The sequence below is a fragment of the Nicotiana tomentosiformis genome, chromosome 3, assembly GCF_000390325.3.
Source record: "Nicotiana tomentosiformis chromosome 3, ASM39032v3, whole genome shotgun sequence".
Classification (NCBI taxonomy): Eukaryota; Viridiplantae; Streptophyta; class Magnoliopsida; order Solanales; family Solanaceae; genus Nicotiana; species Nicotiana tomentosiformis.
In genome coordinates, this window is record NC_090814.1 from 69,191,650 (window position 1) to 69,218,265 (window position 26,616).

At 36.4% G+C, this 26,616-nt stretch overlaps 5 protein-coding genes across 6 annotated transcripts; 2 read left to right on the forward strand and 3 right to left on the reverse strand.

Moving 5' to 3' along the window:
- The first annotated feature begins 470 nt into the window (after positions 1-470).
- On the forward strand, positions 471-1,416 carry LOC104095098 (cell division cycle 20.5, cofactor of APC complex-like). Its single transcript, XM_009601145.4, has 3 exons — positions 471-776; positions 869-971; positions 1,073-1,416. The coding sequence occupies exons 1-3, from the start codon at positions 471-473 to the stop codon at positions 1,414-1,416; spliced, it is 753 nt and encodes a 250-aa protein (XP_009599440.2).
- Positions 1,417-2,877: 1,461 nt separating this feature from the next.
- On the reverse strand, positions 2,878-7,158 carry LOC138907964 (uncharacterized). Its single transcript, XM_070198591.1, has 2 exons — positions 5,442-7,158; positions 2,878-4,604 (listed from the first exon to the last, which is right to left on the reverse strand). The coding sequence occupies exons 1-2, from the start codon at positions 7,156-7,158 to the stop codon at positions 2,878-2,880; spliced, it is 3,444 nt and encodes a 1,147-aa protein (XP_070054692.1).
- A 241-nt stretch (positions 7,159-7,399) lies between these two features.
- Positions 7,400-10,444, reverse strand: LOC104095096 (pentatricopeptide repeat-containing protein At1g02060, chloroplastic). The gene has a single exon (XM_009601144.4). The coding sequence runs from the start codon at positions 10,386-10,388 to the stop codon at positions 8,091-8,093; it is 2,298 nt and encodes a 765-aa protein (XP_009599439.1). The 5' UTR covers positions 10,389-10,444; the 3' UTR covers positions 7,400-8,090.
- A 6,518-nt stretch (positions 10,445-16,962) lies between these two features.
- Positions 16,963-23,408, forward strand: LOC104095095 (ATP synthase subunit delta', mitochondrial-like). Its single transcript, XM_009601143.4, has 2 exons — positions 16,963-17,390; positions 22,803-23,408. The coding sequence occupies exons 1-2, from the start codon at positions 17,130-17,132 to the stop codon at positions 23,145-23,147; spliced, it is 606 nt and encodes a 201-aa protein (XP_009599438.1). The 5' UTR covers positions 16,963-17,129; the 3' UTR covers positions 23,148-23,408.
- Positions 23,409-23,880: 472 nt separating this feature from the next.
- On the reverse strand, positions 23,881-26,538 carry LOC104095094 (superoxide dismutase [Fe], chloroplastic). 2 transcript variants are annotated; one of them, XM_009601141.4, is made up of 9 exons: positions 26,365-26,538; positions 26,220-26,263; positions 25,927-26,001; positions 25,599-25,787; positions 24,885-25,056; positions 24,679-24,797; positions 24,540-24,566; positions 24,389-24,412; positions 23,881-24,293 (listed from the first exon to the last, which is right to left on the reverse strand). In XM_009601141.4, exons 1-9 carry the CDS (start codon positions 26,417-26,419, stop codon positions 24,087-24,089), a joined length of 912 nt encoding a protein of 303 aa, XP_009599436.1. In that variant the 5' UTR covers positions 26,420-26,538; the 3' UTR covers positions 23,881-24,086. The 2 variants fall into 2 exon arrangements, with proteins under 2 accessions (XP_009599436.1, XP_009599437.1); XM_009601142.4 differs by having other exon boundaries at positions 26,384-26,521.
- Positions 26,539-26,616: the final 78 nt, after the last annotated feature.

Below are 26,616 nucleotides of genomic sequence, written 5' to 3' on the forward strand. Positions count from 1 at the left end.
CCAAAGTTGGTCGGTTTCTTGAAACATAAATTTCGCGGGACTCAAAAATAGTTTCCCGCATTTTTGCGCCAAAGAAAACCGACCAAAGTTGGTCGGTTTCGTAAAAAAAAAAAAAAAAAAATATATTTTGAAAAACCGACCAACTTTGGTCGGTTTTTTGGTCGGTTTTTTTACCGACCAAAGTTGGTCGGTCGACTTTGGTCGGTTTTTGCCGAATTTCTAGTAGTGTATTTATGCTGCTTTTACATGGCTTTTTGTTGTCGCGCTTCTTGTTTTTCTCTTCATTAATGTAGTGCTTATACTTCCCTGAGCCTAGGGTATATTGGAAACAGCCTCTCTATCACAACAAGGTAGGGGTAAGGCTGCATACACACTACCCTCCCCAGACCCCACTATGTGTGATTATATTGAGTTTGTTGTAGTTGTTGCTTTTGAAAATAATTGCTAGTTTCAGTGTGCTGTTTTAAGGGATGCACGTATTAACGTATTGGGAGATTAATTTGCAGAAAGAAACTCGAATTCTAGATGCTCCTCTATTGTCAGATGACTATTACTCAAATGTCATGGATTGGGGAAAATCCAACTTACTTGCCGTTGTTCTAGGAAGAAAGCTATATATCTGGAATGATGAAGTGAAAAAAGCAAGGGTACTGACGGAAGTGAAGCGCGAACACGATTATCCTACTAGTGTAGCTTGGTCTGATGATGCAAAAATAGTAGCAGTTGGGTGTATATCCTCCAAACTGCAGCTTTGGGATGCTGAGACTTCCAAACTTGTAAGTACTAGTAGTTAATGTTGTTCATGTTATGGTAGAAAAATATGGTCGTGTTTTGATTAAGTAATCGACTCCTTTAATCACATTATTAGGTGAGAGATCTGCAAGGTCATCAGAGTAGAGTGGGTTGTGTTGCATGGAATGGTCATATTTTAACCTCAGGGAGTAAAGACAAAGCTATTATTAATCATGATGGTAACTAAGTCTATATCTGCAGAATTTTCTTTTATACTGATATAGTTAATAAATCTCTCTTATAACACAGCAGCTAATCTTACTTGCGCGTCTTTTGGCAGTGAGAGCAAGAAACAGTTTGATCTCCCTTATGAGAGCACATAGAGGGGAAGTTTGTGGCGTGAAGTGGTCTAGCACGGCGAATGTACTTGCTAGTGGTGGCAATGACAATTTTGTGTACATATGGGATTTTTGCAAGATGAGCTCAAGGCATTATATGCACAAGTTCAATGAGCATAATGCTGCAGTAAAAGCCATAGCTTGGTGTCCATATAAGAGTGATGTATTAGCCTCTGGAGGGGGAATAAATGATGGATGTCTTAAGATCTGGAACACTAAGAAAGGGACATGCATCAGTACCACTGAAACTGGATCTCAGGCAAGTTTAAACATCACTTTTGACTAACACAAGTTTTCCTCATATATGTGGTGTTAATGTGAATGAAAATTGGCAGATTTGTGGGATTCAATGGAACAGACATCACAAAGAGATATTGAGTGGCCATGGATTTGGAACGACTGAACGTGGTTGTAGGTTGTGCTTATGGAGTTATCCTTCCATGGCTAGAATAGGAGAGCCATTGCGTCATGCTAATTCATCAAGAGTTCTGCATCTCACCCAGGTGAGACTTTAGACATCAAACATTATAGGAATAATAGTTTTTTTCAAAATTTGAGACTGTAACATTATTTCCCTTTCATGCAGAGCCCGAATGGTTTGACTGTGGTATCAGGTGGAGCAGATGAGACTATTAGGTTCTGGGAGATATTTGGGCCCCCGCAGGATGACAGTGGAAACAATACAGATTTGGATAATCTCTTGTCTCTAAAGGCATCCGCAGTGAGATAATTAGTTGCTTGAACTTTGAGATGATAATGTTAGCGAGCATTACTGGTGAATAAGGTCAGTATGCCTGAATAGAATTTTATCATATGGTAGAAAGAGTTATAGTACATTTACTTCAATTCCAGAAATAACAACCACTCGCCATAAGAAGCATACTTGGAGAATGTTATAGTCAAAAAAATATTGAAACTTCTTATTTGGGAGATTGCTTACAAAAGACAAAAATGTATAAAATTTAAGGTAAAAACCTATCAGGCCCTTCAATGAAACAATGTCCTGCAACAGGCAGGGTATCTAAGCAAAAGCTTTTCTCTTCTTTTTTTTCAATTGTATCCAAAATCATCGATATTGCTTGTGTAGAAAACAGAGACTCAAGTGCGAGCGAAAATCGCCATTGATGTGGCGGTCGAAGCTTCGCAGAGATCAAACGAGAAAGGAGAGAAGAAAATGATGGAAACTTCTGGAGAGAGAGAAAGAGAGAAAAACGAAACTCTTTGATGAAATGAAAATGAAAGTAAAGTGTAGTGTATCTGTATTGTACAGTACATATACACATACTATATTATTGGCTAATTATAAAACTACCCCTCAACTACATAAATACAAATACAGATATAATACACAATATTCTCAATACCCCCTTCAAGTTGGAGGTGAGGAACTCACTGCCAACTTGCCAAGAATAGAAGTATGTTTGATCCCTGTTAAGGCCTTCGTAAATATGTCTGCTAGCTGAGCGTCTGTGGGAATATGATGCAAAGTGATGAGGCCATCATGTAACTTGTCTCGTACAAAATGACAGTCCACCTCTATGTGCTTGGTACGCTCATGAAACACTGGATTTCTTGCCATGTGTATCGCAGCTTGGCTATCACAAAAAATCGAGATAGGATGCAAGCAAGGAACTGTCAGTTCTTCTAGCAATCTTTTAAGCCAAATTAGTTCTCCAACTACCTTTCTTACTGACCTATACTCTGCTTCTGCAGAGGAGAGGGAGACTGTTTCCTGCTTCTTCGATTTTCAGCTGATAGGACTATCACCCAATAAGACAATGTATCCACTCACTGATCGTCGAGAATCAGGGCATGCAGCCCAGTCTGAGTCATAGAAAGCCTTCATAGTGCAATCTGGGTTGTTGGAAAAGAAAATGCCCAAGGTTGGATCATTCTTAAGATACCTCAAGACATGAAGGGCAGCTTTAAGATGAGGTTCTCTGGGTGTTTGCATGAATTGACTCAAGTGCTGAACACTATAGGCAATATCTAACCTTGTGTTGGTGAGGAAGTTAAGTTTCCCAACTAACTTTCTATAGTGAGTGGGATCTGCCAGTAGGGTTCCCTCTTCTGCCTTCAACTTGACAGTACAGTCAAGAGGAGAAGAGACTGTAGTATACTGATTGTCATATTCTCTCAACAGATCTGCAGTGAACTTCCTCTGTGAAATGAGGACTCCATCATCCTTGTAGAGCACTTCCAGTCCCAGGAAATAGTGCAGCTTTCCTAAATCCTTGATTTTGAACTGATCATGGAGGAAAACCTTTAGTGCCTTAATTTCTTCTACATCTGTACCTGTAAGAATCACATCATCAACATAGACAGCCACAAATACTATTGAAAAACCATCCTTCTTACAGAACAGTGAGTGGTCATTTTCTGAATGTTTGAAACCCCTGGTGCACAGTGCCTCAGTCAGCTTAGCATACCACTGTCTGCTTGCTTGTTTCAGTCCATACAAGGACTTGTTTAACTTGCAAACTAGACTAGGGACCTCAGTCTGCAGTCCCTGTGGTACCTCCATATATACCTCTTCATGTAGGTCTCCATGTAAGAATGCGTTGTTCACATCTAGTTGGAAAAGGTTCCAGCCCCTTTTAACTGCTACGCTGATAAGGGTCCTAACAGTTGTCATCTTGACAACTGGAGAGAATGTCTCAGTATAATCTATTCCTGCCTGTTGTGTGTATCCTTTTACCACCAGTCTTGCCTTGAATCTCTCAACAGTCCCATTTGCTCTGTGTTTGATTTTATATACCCATCTGCATCCTATGGCTTTCTTACCTGCAGGCAATGTTACTAAATCCCATGTATGGTTAGCATGCAAAGCTTCAAATTCTTGTGTCATGGCTGCTTGCCATGCAGGGTTTAAGGCTGCTTCCTCATTAGAGCATGGTTCAGATTCATGAGAAATGTTTCTCATCATATGCTGACTGTCCTTGTTTAAAGCAGTAAAACAAATGTGTCGATTGTCTGAAAGGGGAAAATTGAGCAAGACAGTGTGTGATGTATTGTTCTTTAGATTTGGAAGGGAATACACATATTCACTTAGGTAGTTTGGTGTTTTTACTGTTCTGGATGGTCTTGTAGGACTTGGGAATAAGTAAGTATTAGTGGTATGTTGGTCTGAGGTATTTGAAATGACAGGTGAGTTTTCAGAAACACCTGCATCAACAGGTGAATGGTTGCTTTGATCAACAAGTGGGGAAATATTTTGATTATCTGGTAAAGAAAAGTTGGTGACAGAAATTGGTGAAGTTCCAGTTTGTGACTGACTATTACTCAAGGTAGCATCTCTATGACCTTCACATGCAAGATCATAATGAAAAGATGGCAAAACACAAGGAAGAGAAGTGTGATCAGAAGACACTACAAAAGGGAAAACATGTTCATGGAATTGTACATCTCTGGAAATGTGTATTCTTTTAGTGGCTAAGTTCAGTACCTTGTAACCTTTTGTGCCAAAGGTGTAACCTACAAAAACATGAGGCTCAGTTCTGGGTTCAAATTTGTCTTTATGAGTTTTAAGAGTGGTAGGATAACATAGACATCCAAAGCTTTTAAGGTGTGAATAATTGGGTTTGTTTTTGTAAAGTATTTCAAAAGGTGATTTGTTATTCAGGATTGTAGAGGGTAGTCTATTAATCAAGTATGTGGCTGTGAGAATGCATTCTCCCCAATATTTTATAGGTAACTTGGACTGATACAGTAAGGCTCTTGCAGTTTTCAATAAATATTTGTGTTTTCTTTCCACCACACCATTTTATTGAGGTGTGTATGGACAGGTTTTCTGGTGTATAATTCCCTTGGAATGAAAAAATGATGAAGTTTCATTGTTGACAAACTCCAGTCCATTGTCAGACCTCATGGACTTAATGGAAGAATTAAACTGGTTCTCTATCATAGACACAAAGATTCTTAGAATTTGAAGTGTATTACTTTTACAACTCATAAGATATGTCCAGGTTGACCTACTGAAGTCATCAACTATGGTAAAAAAATATTTGTAGTTGTCATGTGTGACTGTGTGGTATGGCCCCCAGAGGTCTATGTGTAATAGTTCAAAAATATTGGTAGATGATGTATTTTTCTGTGGGAATGGTAATCTTGTTTGTCTGGCCATAGGGCAAATTGAACATAAGAATGGTTGTTTGGGTGCAAAACTTACAGGTATAGATGATATTCCCCTCATTTTCACAAAAGGTACATGGCCCAATCTGTTGTGCCACAAATAGTCAACACAATTTCCATAAGATGAAGAATTAGAAAAGGATCCACACACATTAGTAGGATAACAAGTGGTGCAAGAACCTTTCTTATTGCTTGAGAGTGGAACATTTACAGATGATGATGAAAGACAATTAGCAGGACAAGTTTCCAAGTTGTCATTATCAGTAGAAGCAGGACATGAATTTGAAACGAGAGAAGTGGGAACAGTAACTGAACTAAGGAACTGACACTTTGAGCAGAGGAAGTACAAACCATTCCTTGCTCTACCAATCTCCAGAGGCCTCTTCATTGAAGGGGCCTGTAAAATGCATGAAGTATCAGAAAATTGGACAATTGTCTTAAGGTATGATGTTAAACAATGAACTGAGATCAAATTGAACTTAAAACTGGGAACAAACAACACTTTGTGTAAAGTCAGCTTAGGGCTAAGGACTGCATCACCAATTTCTGTCACTCTAACTTTGTATCCATTTGGTAAGGTTACTAGGAAAGGATAAGGTAGAAATCTAATGTTGGTTAATAGGGCTTTGTTATAGGACATATGATTAGAAGCTCCGGAGTCTAAAATCCAATATTCAGCAGATGATTTGAAGCATTTACATGAAAAATTACCAATGATTTCTTTATGAGTAGAGCAAGCCAATATACCTGCAAAGTTTGCTGCCCCACTAGTGATGTTATTTGAGACTTCAATTGCACTTCCACCATGGAAGTTCTCCAACAGGTGCAGCAGCTGATTATATTGCCCCTTTGTCAGGTTTTGAATCCCCATGCTTTGATTTCTAGCACCAACCTCATTGCATCCTCCAGGAATTATCCCTTCAGGTCCTCTATGCACACTCGCAGCGGAAGCCACACTTTTTCCTTTAGTGAATTTGAAGTCCTGAGGAAATCCGTGTAGTTTGTAGCATTTATCTTTAGTGTGTCCTTGCTTCTTGCAGTAGTCACAAAACAAGCGTGACCTGTTGGATGGATAACTGCCTCTGTATGAGCTGTTGTTCCTCTGTTGAATATAATTTGTCCTAAAAGCAGGATTTGCAAGACCACTGACATTCATTGAAGCAGACTCCATCATCAGATGGTTACTGGGCCTAACTTCCCTTTGTTTTTCTTCCTGGATCAGGATAGAGAAGGCTTGTGCAATACTGGGCAACGGATTCATCATTAAAATGCTTCCTCTCACAACTGTGTAGACCTCGTTTAGACCCATTAAAAACCTGATTAGCCTTCTGTCTTGTTCAGCCTTGTGCATATTTGCCTTGGCACCACAAATACACTGGCACTTACATTGTGCATGTGCATTCAATGTGTTTAACTCTTCCCAAAGCTTCTTCATTTTTGTATAATATCCTGTAATGTCTAGGGTTCCCTGACTTAGATCGTTAATTTCTCTCTCGAGCTGGTACAATTTTGCTCCATTTGTCTGATCGTACCTATCCTCCAGTTCCTGCCACAATTCCTTGGCATCGACCACATACTGTAAGCTATCTGCCAAATCTTTGGAAAGTGAGTTGAGAATCCACGATGTGACCATGTCGTCGCATCTCTCCCACTGCTCAAATGTCGGATGGTCGGAATCTGGCTTCTTACATTTTCCGGTGATGAAACCGACCTTATTCTTCACTGAGAGACCTCTGAGGACGCCTCTTCTCCAGGACCTATAACCAGTTCCGTCAAACACCACCGGCACTAGTGTCGATCCGGCACTCTCTGAAGGATGCATGTACAAGGGATTGGTCGAATCTAATGTATCTTTGTTTGTATTAGTTGAATCTGAAGCATCATTATCCATCGCCATGATATAAGATGAATTAATCGACAAATCTGAAAAATTGTGGGTGAAAAATTAGGGTTTCCCGATTTTCCTTACAACTTCAAAAGGAACGAATAGGGATCAGTAATGAAGGAGATGACCCTGCTCTGATACCATGTAGAAAACAGAGACTCAAATGCGAGCGAAAATCGCCATTGATGTGGCGGTCGAAGCTTCGCAGAGATCAAACGAGAAAGGAGAGAAGAAAATGATGGAAACTTCTGGAGAGAGAGAAAGAGAGAAAAACGAAACTCTTTGATGAAATGAAAATGAAAGTAAAGTGTAGTGTATCTGTATTGTACAGTACATATACACATACTATATTATTGACTAATTACAAAACTACCCCTCAACTACATAAATACAAATACAGATATAATACACAATATTCTCAATAGCTTGCTTGGAAGAAAGTCAGATGACTCAGTGACAACGGAATATTGAAGAAACAAACAAAATAAAAGTTGGCAAGGCAGCGTCAAATTAATCATCTGAGAAATCTGGAGATTTTGATTGCTTAAGATGTACAACGCTTGTTATGGTGCTTAAGTTGGCTAAATTTCAAAGAACAGTATTCCACTAAGTGTTGAATCTGTCCCCTCCGCTTGGGCTTGTGTCATTTCTCTTAGTAACTGCCTGAAAGGCCAAATTTATCAAGCAGCAAATTTGCTCCGAAAGTTGAACCAGAGACCTCAGGGACTGTTAAGTTTCTTTTAGCCTTTAATGTTTTTCAAGGCTGCGCAGATCATTCTCCATTGCCAAGAGAAACAGAAAGCACGAACCTCAGGGCACTCTTAATCACATTCCAGAGGCATCTAGCCCCAGCTAGCATCGCCATGTACCATATGCAAACCATTATTCTTCAGAACAAAATGTGGTTAAGATAATAATTGAAGAATCAGTAGAACTCTTATGTACTACAGATTACTAGGATCTCTTTCAGATGCACAAGTTTGAACCAATCCATCTGACTGTGATTGGCCTAAGATTCTCTTCTTAACAAATTCAGCTTCCTTAGTCCTTCCTTCAGTTTCAAGAACAAGTCCCAACTCTTCTAAGCATTTTAAAGGTTGTTGGACTCCTTTCTCGAGCAACTCATAGTAAATCTCAAATGCTTCTGAAGCTCTACGCGCTTTGCATAGAGCAGATAAAAGAGTACTGCATGTATCTACGTTCAGAATATGATCCTTACTTAAGCTAAATAACAATAGTTCACGTGCCTCCAATAACTTTCTACACTGGCAAAGGGAAACAACCAAGCCTTCCATATTTACCATGTATCCATTTTCGTAAAGACACCTAACAATCTCAAAAGCTCTCTCCCTTAATCCTGTTTGGCAGAGTATCCTCACAGTATCAGTTGAAAGGCTAATGCTTTGTCTAACTTTGTTATCTAACATTAGTTTCACCAAGGAAGCACATTCACTAGCACAATTCTTCTTGATGAGTTCCGTAAGGATTTGATGGAAAGTTGAAGATCTCGGAAGATGGGAGCTTTTCAACATCTTCTCCAGAGTATCGTAGGCAACTTTAGGATCATTCTTTTGCAGCAGACCTTTAATTAGGGACTCATAAATTTCAATATCAGGTACATAATCTTTCCTCAACATCAAAACTAAGAGTTCATGTGCATCATTAAATGTGCCTTCTCTACAGTGCCCCATAATCAAGATTCGATAAGCCAAAGGATCCTGAGTTCCTCTTCTCATTAGCTGCCTGAACACTTTCTCGGCCTTCTTTGTCTTGCCAATCTTACACAAATGCTCAAACATGAGGTTGTATGCTGCAACAACTGGTTTACATCCATCATCACAAAGCAAAACGTCTGTTTTCTTTAGTTCATCAAATAATTTCAGTGCCCTATCAAAGTACCCCTTTTGACAAAAGCTCCGTATTAAGATGCTATAGGTTGCTGAATCAGGTTTAACCTTTAAGTCTGACATACTCTCAAAAACTTTCATTGCTTCATCCAAATTTCCCGCGTTCCAATGACAGGTAATCAATGTGTTAAAAGTACATGTATCTGGAATAAATCCTCCACCTCCTAGAGTCCCCTCCAAGATCTCTTTTATTCTGTCAAACTTTTGAGCCTCACAAAGACCTTGTACAAGAGTATTATAAGTAATACTTGTCGGTTTTAGACCAAGATCAATCATTTCCTTAAAAACATCAAGAGCATGTTCAACCTCTTGCTTCTCACAATACCCTCTAACCAAAGTGGTGTAGCTTACAACATTGGGACTCAATTGATGACCCCTCTTGACCATACCCTTTAACACATTATGTGCAATCCTCGCTTTCCCCGCCCTACACAAACCGTCAATAATCGTATTGTATGTAATCACATCCGGTTCACATTCATGCCTCTCCATTTCCTTAAAAAACCTAAACCCTTGATCAACCATGGAATTCATACAAAACCCTCTGATCAAAATGTTAAAAGTATACAAATCAGGTTTCGCGCCATACGTCTTAAGCATTTCATCGAACAAGTCGTAGACCATTCCAGTTCGACCCCTCTTAAGCAAAATTGAAAACAAACTGTTAAACGTAACCACAGAGGGTGAAATTCCAAGTGACTTCATCGTTTTAAACACCTTCAATGATTCTTGAAAAAGCCCAGCTTTACCATAACTTCGAATCAAGGTATTAAAGTATTTATCTTGAAGGGGTACAGTAGTCTTAGACCTTGTGGGTATAGAGAAAAGGAAGTTTCTTGCTGAATTTAGGTTACGGGCATTGCCAAGGAGTTGCAACATGAGGAAATAGGATTGATGGGTGTGTGAAAAACCCAATTTTTGGGTCCAGTTAAAGAAGTGAAGAGCTTTAGAAGGTTTCTTGATGAAGCGGAGTGTGTGGAGAACAGTTGTGTGTGAGAGAGAAGGTTGAGTGAGGGAGGAAAGTGAAGATTCAAGATTAGATGACCATGTGTTTGTGTTGATGAGATTGGCCATGTTTGCAGCTGTTTTGGATTTAGAAGAAGAAGATGATGATTTGGGCTTGGGAGGATTATTGAGTTGTTTACCATTTTTGGGTTTGTTGGTCTTGGTGGGATTGGCGGTTTGTTTGGTGAAAAGCTGTGAAAGAGTTGAGAGAGGGTGAGATGAAAGAAGGTATGGGAGTAATGTGGAAGTAGTACAAATGTGTTGGAAATGACGAGCTGTGAAGATGGCGGACTTTGCTGGTAGTAGTGACGAAAAAAGAGCAATCGCCATGAAATGAAATCCCGCTCAGGCCATTTGACACTTGTGTTTGCAGGTTAATTGAACAAAAGTGAGAAAAAAATTGTGTTCACGGTTTTTCAAATATCAAAGTCAAATTAAACTAAGTATAGTATTTGGAGTTAAGTTTAACAACGATACTATTTTAGAATTTGAAATTAAGTTTTGAAATGCATTTCATTTGAAAATGTGTTATATTTTTGTTAGGAGAAAAAAAATTCCAAAATTTTAAAAAAGTGGTCAAAATCACTTTTTGTTTTTGAAAAACTTATTTTCGAAAAAAATTAAAAAGTTACAAATTTTCAAGGACAAATATATTTTTGAATTTTTTTTTGAAAAAAAGAAAAAAAAAATTATTGACAAATGGGACATATTCAAATTTTCGATTCGATTCGATTCAGTTTTTCCTTATTTTTGCTAAAACTCAAAACCAAGTCAAATTTGATCTATTTTTAAAATTTCAATTTAAAACTAAAACTACGTTAAATCGCAATATTATCGATTTTTTATCCATTTGATTCGACTTTTTAGTTTTCTGCGAACACCTAGGGTCAACCTATTAAGAGGAAGAAAAGTACTTTCACCAGAATATTGTTCTAATGGCGAGTTTGGTACCCCTCCTACCATTTTGGTAGGTTACTCAGAAATTATTTCATTAACAAAATTATATTTTTTGTATAACTTTTTATTTCTTTATTAATTATTATTATTAATAATATATTGCATTTGTCTCATTTTATATGACTAACGTTTGATAAAATACAATTTAACTATATTAGTGGATACTGAAAAAATTATTACGTAAAACTATTGTTGAAAAGTAGGTTGTATTAAAAAAATCTCAAACTAATTTTACTAATGGTTGAAAAAAGAGTATCATCTAAATTGTGAATGTTGTATAAATGAATTCTTAATAAAATGAAAACAAAAAGATTGTTATATGAATTAAAATCAATATTCCAATATTCTAGTAAACACCATCATATACAAGAAGATTTAAAAAAAAATATCCTACGAGATGATTCAAAAAGAGTACAAATACGTTATCAACACGAGAGTCTATCATCTCAAGAACCTCTTTGAGAAGACTACGCAAATATGGATATCTCTCAAAGCAAACTTGGATCAAAGTTCAATTGTAAAAATATGTATTTAATTGATTCATATACGACACATACGATATTCAAAGAGAAGAAATATTTTTCTCATTTAAATATGTATAAGGCAGATGTTACTATAATTTTTGAAAGTAGTAATTTAACTAAAGGCTATGTAAGAGCTACTATAACTCTGCCTAGAGGAACAATACTTATCATAGATAATGCAATATTCTCCTCCAAGTCCAAGAGGAACTTGTTGAGTTTTAAAAATATTTGCCGAAATGGATATCATATTGAGACGATAGATGAGAATAATTGATCACGCCCAACTCTAGTCCTAAAAAGGATAAGCGGTCGGTGCAAATATAATCCGGTCTAAGAGTCCGGAGTCGAATCCCACATAGAACTAAGGCTTAGCTATAATTGTTCAATATTGCTAAGAAACACAAGTCCAAATAATTTCCTAATTATAAAGATTATAATATTTATTTTTATCTAATTAACTAGCAAATACTAGAAAGTGATAAAATTATCAACTAACGAGACAAAGGGTTGGAGACTAAATTAAGGAGGTCTAGAGTTATGATTTCCCCAATTGTCAGAATCCTTCCCGCTATGTTCCCTGCAATTTCGCCTATGTATTCTCTACTGATCATGAGCACTTTAGGTGCCGTAATTCTCTCTCGAGCAACTACAACAATTTACTAGGCATATTCTCTCGAACTACACTAGTTAGCTTTATCTAACCGCTCATTATGACCACGTCAAGGTTTTGTTATTTCTAAACCTACTTTTAAACCCATTGTATTGATTTCTCACAAACGTTAGGAATGACGTTGTTCAACAACCACCTAAATATGTATCCTTTCTCAAGCAACACATTAAAAATAGGCACAGTCAATCGATGGCCATTCAATCAACTGAAATAAACACGGAGTTGAACAAATAGATAAATTCAAAAGCTAAATTATATTAAAACATAACAATAATTCATCCTCCAAGAGGTTCCATCAAAACCCTAGATAACAAATTAGTTACTCATAATAGTATGTAAAATTTACAATACTAAAAGTCATAACCAATAATGAAAAGTAAGAAGAAGAAGGGAAAAAATCGTGGTTGAATCTTCCTCCTTGCTTCTCGCGTATTCTTGCCTCCTTAGGTCGAATCCTCAGTCTCCTTAGCCTCCTTAGGTCTAAATTATGTCAAAAGTATGTCAAAAAAAGTCCTCAAAATACCGTTTTTTCCATGTATATATACCAAGTAGGGTCGGGCCCAAATAATTATACCTTCTCCACGCGAAAAAGGACACTTTTCCAGGTCAGTACGTCCGCGGTCGCGGATTCAACCGCGGATTTGGCCACGAATTTTGGCCAGTTTCTGCCTCACATTCGCGGCAAGTGCGCGGCCGCGTATTTGTCGCGCATTTTTCACCCTGTTCTATTTGGAATTTGGTAAAACGTAAAACATAAAAGTTGTATCTCTTTGAATTAAATTTCCAACCATATATTGTGGAGCCCAAATGGAGTTTGTAGAGAAAAGTTATGTTCATTTTACTAGACAGTGCACAATATGCCTACTCGATTCTTCGTTCGTTCTTAACTATCATCTGTTGATCCCCGAACACGATCCCGGCTTAATTCCTTGGGCTTCTACTCATACTTCAAAGCTCCAAATCGCTTGAATTCATTCCATATCATTTATATAGCTCGGAATTACTCCTACAAGGCGTAAAACACACAATTAGTGCAAAATACTAGCGATTAAAGCTCAAACTCAATTAAAGTGCAGTAAATTAGAGTGTAATAAGCGACTAAAATACACAATTATAGCCTATCATCAATAATCTTGAATATCTCATTTTTACCAAGATGTCTCTGGCATTAAAGGTAATTGAGAAGTTCCTATCTTTGTCTTGTGGCCTGTATTGGACAAGATTTAATGCAATTGAGGCCATTCTATCGTAAACCAAAAGGTTATTGATTCCAATACTTTTGTACTTTGGCATGATCAATTGGGACACCATGGATCAATTATAATGAGACGAATTATAAAAAAAACTCAAATAGGCATACATTAAAGAAATTAAAGATTCTTTTAAATAATGGATTTTCTTGCACTTGTTGTTATCAAGGCAAGTTAATTATTAGACCATCACCAACAAAGGTTGGGATTGAGTCCCCTGCGTTTTTTGAACATATACAAAGGGATATTTGTGGACCTATTCACCCATCTAGTGGATCTTTCTTAATAGATGCATCTTCTAGATGGTCTCATGTGTGCCTATTATCATCTCACAACCTAGCATTTGTAAAATTAATGGCACAAATAATTCAATTATGGGTACAATTCTAGGATAATACAATTAAGTATATTCAACTTGATAATGCTGATGAATTTTCATCCCAAGTATTTAATGATTATTACTTATTAATTGGAATAAAAGTAGAATATCTTGTAGCTCATGTTCACACTCAAAATGGCCTTGCATAGTCTCTGATTAAACGTCTGAAATTGATAGCAAGACCATTACTCATGAAAATGAGGTTGCCCACTTCTGTTTAGGACCATGCTATTTTGCATGCAATAATGCTAGTTTGTTTAGGTTCATGAACCGTTGTTATTAGTTTTGGGTCATGAACCTAACAAATTCCATTAAGTTTTTTTTGGATGCGTAGTATATGTGCCTGTAGTACAACCATATCGCACCAAGATGGGTCCCCAAAGAAGATTAGGAATATATGTTGGTTTTGAATCGCCCTCCATTATTCGCTACCTCGAAATATTAACGGGAGATTTATTCACTGCTCGATTTGCAGATTGTCAATTCGATGAGATATTTTTTTCAAATTTAGGGGGAGAAAATTGTGAAATCAAACGAGAAATTTTGTAAAAAAATCCATCATTGTCTCATTTTGATCCACGTGCCCTATTTGTGAAAAATATGTGCAACATTATTTATTTGCAGAAAATAAAAAACCAAATGCAGACGCATTTACGGATCTGAAAAGGATAACGAAATCACATATCCGTGCAACGAATGTTCTAATCCGTATTATGTCCTTGTTGGGTAATCTTCTAGTATCATAACTAATCAAAAGCACACCTAAAGCGTGGCAGACCATTGGGTTCTAATGATTGAAATCCTAGAAAAAGAAAAAGAAATGATCAAGATGACACTATGAAAGAATCTAATAAATAAATCCATGATATAACCAATCTTGAGATTCACGAGGAAATAACTAAGCCTGAGACTCAATAAAATAAGGAACTATTAACAAATCCAATCGATATTGAGATGAATTTGAATCGATCTGATATAGTGGTGGATTATGTTTTTTTATATAATGTTGCATCAAGCATTATGCAAGATAGTGAGGATCTTGAGCCTCAATTTGTTAGAGAATGTCGACAAAGGCATGATTGGATAAAATGGCAAGAAGCAATCCAATCAGAGTTGGATTCACTTGCGAAACGTGAAGTTTTAAGGCCTGTAGTCCAAACACCTAATGGTGTTAAGCATGTTGGCTATAAATGGGTCTTTATACGTAAGAGAGATGAGAAAAATGAGGTACAAAGATATAAGGCACGCCTTGTTGCACAAGGATTTTCACAAAGGCCTGATGTCGATTATGAAGAGACACATTCACATGTTATGGATGCAATAACATTTTATTATCTCATTAGTTTTACTGTCCATGAAAAGCTTGACATGCATTTAATGGATGCGGTTACAACTTACCTTTATGGCACACTTGATAATGAGATATACATAAAAATTCTCGAAGGATTTAAAATGCCCAACGCACATAATTCAAAGTCCCAAAAAATATTTTTTAATCAAATTGCAAAGATCTTTGTATGGTCTAAAGCAATCAGGATAAATGTGGTATAACCGCCTTAGTGAGTATTTATTAAATGAAAGTTATATAAATGATGCCATTTGTCCATGTGTTTCTATAAAGAAAACAAAATCGGAGTTTGTTGTACTTGCCGTATATGTTGATGACATAAACCTTATTGGAACTCCTACAAAACTCCAAAAGGCAATTGATTATTTAAAGAAAAAATCCGGGATGAAAGATCTCGGAAAGACAAAATTATGTCTCGATTTGCAAATTGAGCATTTGGTAAAATGAGATTTTTGTTCATCAATCTGCTTACACATAAAAGGTATTTAAACGGTTTTATATGAATAGAGCACATCTAATAAGTACTCCGATGGTTGTTCGATCACTTGATGCGAATAAGGATCTGTTCCGACCTAAAGAAAAAAATAAAGAGCTTCTTGGTCCTGAAGTACTATATCTTAGTGCAATTGTTACACTAATATATCTTACTAATACTACAAGGTCTGACATAACTTTTTTAGTTAATGTCTTAACAAGATATAGCTATGCTCCTACAAAGAGATATTGAAATGGAATCAAACACATATTGCGGTATCTAAAAGGGACTATCAATATGGAATTATTTTATGGCAATGATTGCAGTCCCGGTCTTATTGGTTATGCCGATACTGGGTATTTATCTGACCCACACAATGATCGATCTCAAACAAGCGATGTGTTTACATATGGAAGCACTGTCATATCTTGGCGATTGACTAAGCAATCAATCGTGGCTACTTTATCTATTCATGCTGAGATAATTGTTATTCATGAAGCACGTCGAGAATGTGTGTGGTTGAGGTCTAGAATACATTTTATTCGAAAAAAATATAGTTTGAAGTGTGACAAGCTACCCACGATTTTGTATGGAGAGAATGTAGCATGCATAACCCAATTGAATGAAGGATTCATAAAAGGAGACAGGACAAAGTACATTTCACCCAAGTTATTTTTCACACATGATCTTCAAAATAATAGTGATATTAATGTGCAACAGATTCGTTCAAGTGATATGGCTGATTTGTTTACCAAATCTCTACCGATGTCAACCTTCAAGAAGCTAGTGTACAAGATTGGGATGCGAAGGCTCAAAGATGTGAATTGATGCTCTCATCATGGGGAGTTAATACACGTTGTACTCTTTTTTTCTTACTAGATTTTGTCCCATTAGGTTTTCCTTGCAAGGTTTTTAACGAGACAACCAAAAGACGCGTTTCTAAAAATGTGTACTCTTTTTCCTTCACTAAAATTTTTTTTCACCGAGTTTTATTTTAGTTAAGATTTTAACGAGGCATATTATTTGTTGAATAGACATTCAAGGGGGAATGTTATAAATAGAATTGTATTCTAGGTAAATATCTATCTTTTAGGGAATTTGTTACTTTGTGGCTAAGTCATTTTTTCCCTATAAATAGAGAGGTTTTATCTCATTGTAATTCATCTTAAAATCAATAGAATTTTATCTCTTTTCTTTGCAATATTCTTCTTTTCTTTTATTATTTTATTTCAGTTTTATTAGTTTAATGCTCTTTTTAAAAATCTTTTATTTAAGTATTCCCTATTTTGGGCCTGTAATTTGATCCAAATAGCCAGACCCTGTTTGCACAGCCCAATTTTGACTCTCTACTACGAACAAGAGCGAGCTGCAACCTGCCTCACTCGATCTCAGAGCGCTCATCCTCCCTCTTCCGATCAGATTGCACAATCGCCGCCGATATCCGCCTCCTAAACCACGACCAACGATCATGTTCCGACACGGTTCAAGACAGCTCCTAGCTAGAGCAACCACGATGAGGTGGCGCCGCCCATTTTCAACCGGCCTGCCAGCGGAGCCCCGCGTAGATTCCACATTCGTAGAAGCGTGGAAGAAATTAATACCCAACACGGAACCACCTAAGACTCCTTCTGCATTCATGGACCCTAGGCCTGCAACTCCCTCATCTATTCCTACAAAGCTCACCGTCAACTTTGTCCTTCCTTATTCCTCTGAACTCTCCGGTAAAGAGGTATGATTTTTTACACCTCAAAGTTCTCTCTCTCTTTTTAATTTTTAAAATTTCGCTCTTATTCATGATGGGGTCTTCTTAAAATTAGAGTCTTTAAATGTTATTTGTGAAATGGAGAGAATTTTTGTCTGAAATGGAAAGAATTCGATTTGGTTTGCCCTAATTTATGACCTTTAATTTTGTACCTCGGATCAATCAAATCGATCAATCACTGCGCCTTGATTCCAAATTACGTAGGCCATCATAGGAAGTTATTTATTGTTAAGATTTCTTTCTTTTCAACTGACTGTTGACAATTAACGAGCTGGGCAGAGAAAAATGAGAATCGGTTGGATTACAAATGCATACAACCTTTGATTTATTAAGATGATCTTTTGTGTTATGGATGATTTTATATACTTCTAACTTATCCCATTCTAATGACTGAGTTAAATTGTTGGTGGTTGCTTAGTTTCAATAATCGAAACCAACTGCAGTATTGTTTTGGTGCTTGCTTAGTTTCAAGTCTCGGAACCAACTGTAAAAATTCGTTAATTTTCCTTATGTTGTTGCTTTAAGTCTTAGAACACACGAGACACATTGAAGATCAAGTAGCTCATGACTTGCAGATGTCATGCTAGTCAATTTTATCATGTTATAGCTTGGAACGGTTAGGTTGTAAATAAATCCTTAAGGAGTATTTTCAAGAAATCTTACACTAGATAAGCTTTAATTTTATTGCACAAATTTGGACGAATGACATGGAAATCAATGCTGGCAAATTCACTCCATTGGAGAATTGTATTAGTCAAGTAGATTACAAATGTTGTGGTGTTAAGACTTATGCAGAATTGAAGATTAGGGAGTCAAATGCTTGATGCAGGGACTATGCCTTGCTTTCTTCCTGCACTTGCTGACTGACTTTTTTTTAAGTGATATGCCCCCATCCCCCGTCATGTTGACCATACATTGTTCAAAAGTAACTTTCTGCACGCATGGATTACAGAATTAGAAAGAGCACGGAGTTGAGCTTCTGCTCCGCAATCTTTTTGGTTTGACGCTTCTTTAAACGTCTAATGATACTAGTCCTCTACCATCAATATTTTGTACCTTCAAACATATCAAGTACAAGTAATATGCATTATCACAAAAAATAGGAAAGAGGAAAAACCCTCTTGAACAAACAAATGGAATTGTGAAGCTATAGTAGAGAATTTGCTTTCGATAGGCAAGCTACCCTTCTTTTTTCTATCTCAATACGCTGTCCATCCTTTTTCTAATTGATCCTTTTGAGCATCTGGAGTTATAGCATCCATAGAAGTCTATTGAAGACAAAAAACCAAGCTTCCGAAGCTTCTAGAAGGCCTATGACAAGATCCAAGACAAAGGAACTCAAGACAAACTAATTAGGATTCAATTGCAAATTAGACTTGTCTTGTGTTAGAAGAAGAGCTCAAGCCAATGGAAGATCAATTTAACAAGTGGTATAATTAATCTATTCAAGGCCCAAATTGGTGTCTACATGATGAAGATTAGGGGATAAAATTTCAGCACTTAAAAAGTCCAAGAAAGGAGGTCCAAATTTCACCATATCATTAATAATCTTAATCTTAAAATTGAAAACGAAACCCCTTTGTATAGAGTAGGGTGGCGCCTAATGCAAGCTAAAATTCTAACCAAATTTGGTTACAAAAACAAAGTAAAAATGAACTAAGAAATAGCTAGCTAATAAAGAACAATTTGGAAAGAAATCATAACATTCTTGGGGAGGAATTCCGACAACCTTAGGAGAAAGAAAATAAAATTCTAACTACCTAGGAAAGCATTAAACGTAGTCTTAACAAATTAAGATTACAATTCAAAAACCAATTTAGGAAAGGATGTTGAAAATCTTGAATTAATTTTGACTTAGAAAACCTTCAAACTAGGGCAACATAAAGTATTAAGAATTTTCAACCAAATAAATAAATCATGTCGGTAGTAACTATTTATTAATCATAAATTCTTAATCTATGTACGATATCATATTTGGATTAAGAATTTAAGATTAATAAATAGTTACTGCCAAGGTGATTTGTTTATTTGGAACCATTGAATTTCTTTATAGATTTATACATGTGAGATTATGTTATACATTGATTGAGAATTATGATTAACAAAGAGCTTCCACCAAGCGCTCTATTTATCGGTCATTGAATATTCCCAAAGTATTATGTGTAGATTGTCTGCGATTAAGTGGTGATAGGAATTAAATCCTTGGTCTGTGAGATAATAAATTTACATGTTGATTTTAAGTCTTCTTTATTATAAGTTCACTAAGTAAAATTCCTAGTAATTGATACATGTACTAACTCTCCATCTTAGTTTCACATGTTGGGTCAATTTTGAAATTTTACATAGACATGATAAACTGGTGATTGAAATTAATTCATGTGGTCCAATGTTAATTACCATTTACATGTGAGATAATAAATTTATATGTTGACTTTAGGTTCTCGTCCATATCGAATAAATTTATCTCATTAGGTAAAATTGCTATTAGTTCTTGATAAAAAAATTGCTAACATACCATCTCCATCTGAGGTTGACATGTTGGATCAATATAACTAGTGTTCAAAGATTATATACAATCGACTAGAAGTATAGTATACGCTCCATCTGAGTTAATTATGTTTCTTTGTGGATGTATAAATCATGCATTATTTATATTGATTGCTCGAGCAGTATTTTTCTCATCGAAAGTTACTGTTCAAGATGCATATATGTGTTCTAGATTTTGTCATTCAATGTTTTTTGACTTATCATGATCTATTTAGTGTTTATATCTCAAGTTCACAAAGACTTCATCCTACCCTTTAACTGATTTTTTTGTTATAGTGATAAGACTCTAATTTAGAGGGAATGCATTGTATGTACCTTCCGTTAGAAGGATTTTGACTTCTGTTTCTATTTAATATAAGAGATGGATGTTCAATTTATTTTTTCCGTAACTCTTGTGTTATTGAGTTTGATAACCTTTTATCCCTTGTGGCCTATTGATGCATGGTCTGTTTTCTTATTTGTATCTCTCTTGAGCTGAACAATACTAATCTATTGCAGAAGATAAAACATTCTTCGGAATTGAATGAAACATGTGCACTTGCGTCTAAGTCATATTAATCTTGATAGGATTTTTAAGTTGGTCGAGGATGGATCTTAAGATTCATTGAAAGTGGAGGCATTACTAATTTATAAATCTTGTTTACAGAGAAAACTTACTAAGAGGCATTTTCTCTTAAAAGGAAATAGGGCTAGTGATAAGTTAGAATTAAACCATTCTGATTTGTGTAGTCCAACGAACATACATGCAAGATGTGCTTTTGAGTTTTTGTGACATTCATAAATGATACTCAAAATATGAATATATTTTTTTGATGCATCTAAAGTTTGAATGCTTGATATATTCAAGGAATTTAAGATAGAATGAAAAAGCATCATGGAAAATATATTAAGTCAATGCGATCTAATCGTGGTGGCGAGTACCTCTTTGCGAGGTTTACCAGTTACTTATCAGAATAGAAAATCACATCCAAATTGCCTACATCAAGGATGCCACAACGGAAAGGTGTAGCAGAAAGAAAACGACGTTCCTAAAAAGGAACTAGCGTTATAGGAACTAAGTAAAGAAATAACAAATAAGTCATTGGAAAATTCAGACGTTCCAAAAATACAGCCCCACTAGTAGGAGAAACATTAATAAACATAAGGAAATCCACTACCTCAAAGTAGTAGGAGTAATGTTGAGAAAAGAACATTACATGAAGAAGTCATTAATATTCCAATATCGCAAGGTAATGAATAGAATATTGAGACTCAAGAACATGATGGTCGGACTATACTAGTAGTATTTGGTCGTAATGGGAGAATAGTAACGAAAATTGGTTTGATGTACACTCCTGGGAGAGCTTTATGATAGGATCCTTGAAGAGCTTAATACCGAGCAATACTGGACAAGATTGCATAAGAAAACAACTTGGAAAGATCCTTTTATAAAGAGCTTATGGCGAAAATGGTTGAAAGTTGTAGATGCATGGTTATAAATCTAAGCGGGGGATTGTTGGCATATATACTATTAGCCATGCGTTTAGATCTAGTATTTATTCTAACAATTATTCTGGTGAAAAGTCTAAGTTAGAGATTCTTGGGATATATACTATTAATATTTATACATAATATTTATTATAGAACAATTGTTTATTCAATTTTAGTAAAGATTTAAATACATCATATATATGTCGTGCGTTCGTTTACTTATATAGTAGATAATTCAATGTATAGAGTTTTAGCTTATATACGAAAGATTAAATCATCAATATTTATAAATTATAAAGTTCAAGTTCACAATCTAAAATGGAAACTGTACACTCTATCAGAATGATTGTAGCACAAGATTAAATGTAATTTATCTTGATTATGTGAATGGTATAGTTTCATCTTCTTGTGCTAGTACGTTTTGTGTATACTAGATGGACCAAGTAGAGATAAGTGTTTTTATACTACAGTCAGACCTCTCTATAACAACATCCTTATATAACAACACTTCACTATAAAAGCCAAGCTTTTCCGGAACCAATTTTCATGTTATGTTATAATATATGCTCTCTATAACAGCACTTCCCTATAACATCCAAAAATATTCGGAACAAACGAGTATGTTATAGAGAGGTTTGACTGTACTATATAAAACAACTTCTGTAGTCCATTAAGTGTACTTATACTCTTAAGCTTGATATGATTATTGTGAGTAGTGTATATTGTTTGTTGTTTTGATTTATCAAAAGGTGAGGTGGGGGTATCATCAATCTTTAAATCGAGACATGGATTGTATCAACTAATTATTATTTCGCAAATGCATATTGCCATCATTTGACTGATTAGATATATATTTTCCCGCTAAAAATATGTCTGATAAGTTGGATGATAGCAATATGCCTGTTACAATTTATGTGGCAATATTTCCTTTTTAGACATCCTTGGGAAAGGGGTGCACCCCATGGGGGGTTGTGGGCGGCCTACTCTGACGCTTGCGTCAGTGGATGATTTCACGGCTTGAATCCGTGACTTATGAGGTCACACGGAGACAACGTTACCGTTGCTTCAAGGCTCCTCTTCAATTCGGCAATTTTTCTAAGGTTGGTATTTTCAGAAATCATAAGTAAACATATGCCAGTATCTGACTGTGGTGCACATTAAGTTTTGGATTAGAGACTGGAAATATTGCCTGTTACAAACTAAAATCCTGTTCAATTTTCAATCTTGTGGCTAGATGTTTCATTTGGTCTCATGTGAATTGTGATACCAGAAGACTTGGCTCTATGAAGAATGTGCATGGATTATGTTATCTGCAAATATGAGTCCAAGCTTATATATTCTTTTTTTTTTTTCGCATTGCAGGTTGACATGGTTATCATCCCTGCAACTACAGGACAGATGGGTGTTTTGCCTGGGCATGTTGCAACAATTGCAGAGCTGAAGCCCGGTCTCCTATCAGTTCATGAAGGCAATGATGTGACCAAGTACTTTGTGAGTGGTGGGTTTGCATTTGTTCATACGAATTCTTTTGCAGATATAATTGCTATTGAAGCTGTACCACTTGACCAAATCGACCCCAATTTGGTTCAAAAGGGCCTCACAGAGTTCACGCAGAAGCTAAGCACTGCATCAACTGATGTAGAGAAAGCTGAGGCCCAGATTGGAGTTGATGTACACAGCGCCCTTAATGCTGCTCTTACCGGTTAAGCTAGTGGACACAGTCTCCGTCTCTGATCAATTTTCTTTTCCTTCTGTATCTGTTGGAAGCGGCAAACCCTTTAGGACAAACTGATTGTGTTACCTGTTTTTAGTCCTGCATCACTTTGAATAAATGCAGGGGACAAGCTTTCCTAACGTATATGTGGTTAGATGTCATATCATCCTTACCTCTGTACTGCAGTGATGAGAAGTATATTGTTTCAAAGAAATTTTTCAGTAGCAGCTGAATTTCATGCTACCTAATGTTCAGACTGCAGTGTCTCCTCCCCAGTTCTCTCGCTCCATCATTTTAATTGTTGTTACATTGCTTTATGCAGCCTATAACCTTCATACGTGATACCCTTTCGAGGTCTTGCATTACATTTTTTTGACCAAAAATAAATTATTACACTGGGGGATTAGGGAAAAGAAAGAGGAAAAGGGAGATAGCGAGAATTGAATGTCAATTCTGTGCGAAACTTCCACCAGTATCACCAGACTATAAGCTTTGGTAAAAGTCCTAATTTACTTTGAATTGAAGTCTCGGGCTAGCTTTCTTTCATATTTACCTTTCGCCTGCTTGAAAAAAGAAAGTGTAATTAATGAGTTTCTGTAATGTGAAGTAAGTTGTCCTTCAATACTGAAAAAGTTTGTATCATTGGAAATTAGTAGGATATTGTTGGTTTTATTTAGAATTATTAGGAAAGAAATGGACCTTTACTTTCCATAGGCACCAGAGCAGTAAGGAATCAAAATCAGATGAATTCCGCTATACATGGACTTTTCACATTGTAGTTCCCATTTCCAACATCCAAACCTCAGTTTTATCTTGCTATTACACTCCTTACATTTATAGCAACTGAAATGCTAGTTAACCATCTTTCTACTTTCAAAATTTGCCTTGATACATATTTCCGAAACTATCGAACTTGAGATCGATAACACACATTATTCCGCATCAGAATCTGTACTTTCCACATACATCTCTCTAACTTCACCACCTGCTTTATATTCCTCTTCCTCCTCTCTTTTCTTCCTCTCCTCTTCTTCTTCCCGTTCAGCGGCTTTAGCTTTTGCTACTTCAAGCCTAGAACTCACCGCCTCCCATGATACAAGCTTCTCCATAAAAATTGATATGTAGTCAGGGCGCCGATTCTAGAGAAAAAAAATGGCAATGCAACTGTTAAACCCACACAATTTTTTCCGCAGGAAAATCTCAGAAATTTAAGCATTTTATCAGCTAGGCTTACCCGAAAGTCGAGATAGTAAGCATGCTGCAGTTTCAAATAAGAGATTTAGAGAATTAGATGTGGTACCAGTAACCATAAAAATCACCAAAAAGTAAAAAGACAAGGACAAAAACAAATCAAGTATATTGACAAAATAACATGCTCCGCTTACCTCCCAAACGTCAATAGTGAGGAGAGGCTGCAACCAATAACACACAATTGTGAGATTCACTTAATGTTTTAAACTACCAATCTAGGAAGTTGAAACCTCTATGAACCATAACAGTAGAGAATTATGCAATTTTACTCACTGAGTAATCCCACACGAGAGGGTTTACAGCATTAGGAGTTTTCACCACTACAAGCTTTTTGTCCTCATCGGTAGGATGGGGATTTGACGCGTTTCCTACATTAAGTCTATTTGCTTTGTCTACAAAGTGAGTAAAAGAAGCATTAAGATTATAGATAGGATTAAGAAAAAGTAGATATGCAGATAGAAGGCAAAAGAGTTTCTCACACGCAAGCCAAGCCCACCCAGAACCAAATTGTGTTGCTGCGGCTGCCTTAAATTCTTTAACAAATGCTTCAAAGGAACCAAAGTCTCTGTTAATTAGTTCTAATAGTTCACCAGATGGCTTTCCTCCTCCACTAGGCTTCATAGAATCCCAGAAGAATTGATGATTCCAAGCCTATATAGAGAAAGAGGATACAAAAGAATTGGAATTAGATGGGGCAAAAACAACCAAAAGCAGGTCTAGTCACCTGAATTATGTGGCATTCTCACCACATAACTGTGATTTTATGCAAATATGCATCACCAACATCACAGCCATCTGAACTAAGGTTCAGTTACAATGCACTTGGATCAATTGAGAAGCAAAAAGTGTAGCCCTGATGAAGAACGTCTATTCATTGACCAGCCCAAACACATTAAGAATATCAATGATAAGAGAGTATGGTTTTTCAGCCAAACCCCTTCTCAGCCACGAAGCCAGAAAATTCAATAAGGGTGTTCAGAATTTGAACACCCTTTGCCAGTGGGCTATGCAAGGGTGTTCAAAGTCTATTCTTTGATCAATAACAAGTAATATTTTATCCTATACACAGTATAATTTTTCGGCGCCCTTGGCCACACATAGCTTCGCCCCTGCTTCTCAAAACAGGCCTTGCACTTGGAGAGCTCTAAAGAGGGAAAAGGAAGTTTGGAGTGATATTGTTCTCTGTTTCTCACCTGTGCAGCATTGTTGAATGGTGGAAGGAGATCACCTCTGTTATATGTAATAAGTATTATGTCCTCTAGTGTCATTCCATCCAGTTTTGTTCCATCTATTTGCTTGTTTAAGTTATCTACATAAGCCCTGTGATGTTTCCCCCAGTGGTATTCGAATGTAGTATGGCTCATATGTGGCTCCAGAGCATTCTACATCAGGATATCCACATGTCAAATGCCAAAGCATATCGAAGGAGAAGCACTAAGTCAACAGGCAAGTGGAGAACAAGAGAGGAGGGGGAAGAAGTTATAAGCGAGATATTCTGGTTTTGAAAATTGGAACAATTACCATGGGATAAGGTGGTGGCGTCAGCTCAAATTTAGCTGTAACTTTAACAGGACCAGCTTTTCTAGCCAACTGTTTCTGCAACCAAAAAACTCCTCAGCAATAAGTAAAAAGTAAAGCCAGACCCCTACAGAATTCGTTCTTAATGTTGCAAACTATACACAACCACAACTGAAGCATTTCGTCGAAAACCATGTGTACTAAAGATATCTTTCAACTACTGTCAAAGTAAAGACCTTTATTTGGCTATATTATATCAAATATAACCGAAAATACGTCAGGGAAAACATAAATACCTTGTGGGTTCTCCAATTTAGGCTTCGACATGACTCACGAAATCCTACATTACCAAATACAAAGCATAAAAATACTGAAAGAAAGGTGCTTTGGAGAGAGATACAGAGAAATGGATAAAGAAAAATGAAAGAAAAAGAGGCGAGCCTTGGAAAGGAAGAAATACAGAGGTGAGAGTAGTAGAAGCTGTAGCGGCCATCATCAGGAGCAAGAGCAACCAAACAATTAATTGAGTCTGCTAAATTGGTTTCGCTGCTTTACTTATTACTTATGGGGAAAAGAGTAGAGTCCGAGGATAAGTCTTTAATGTATGAAAAACATTTATGCACACTTTACGATTTGTAGTGTTTTATTACTCTAAAACATCTCAAATATATTATTTTTTAAATTCTTTTTTAA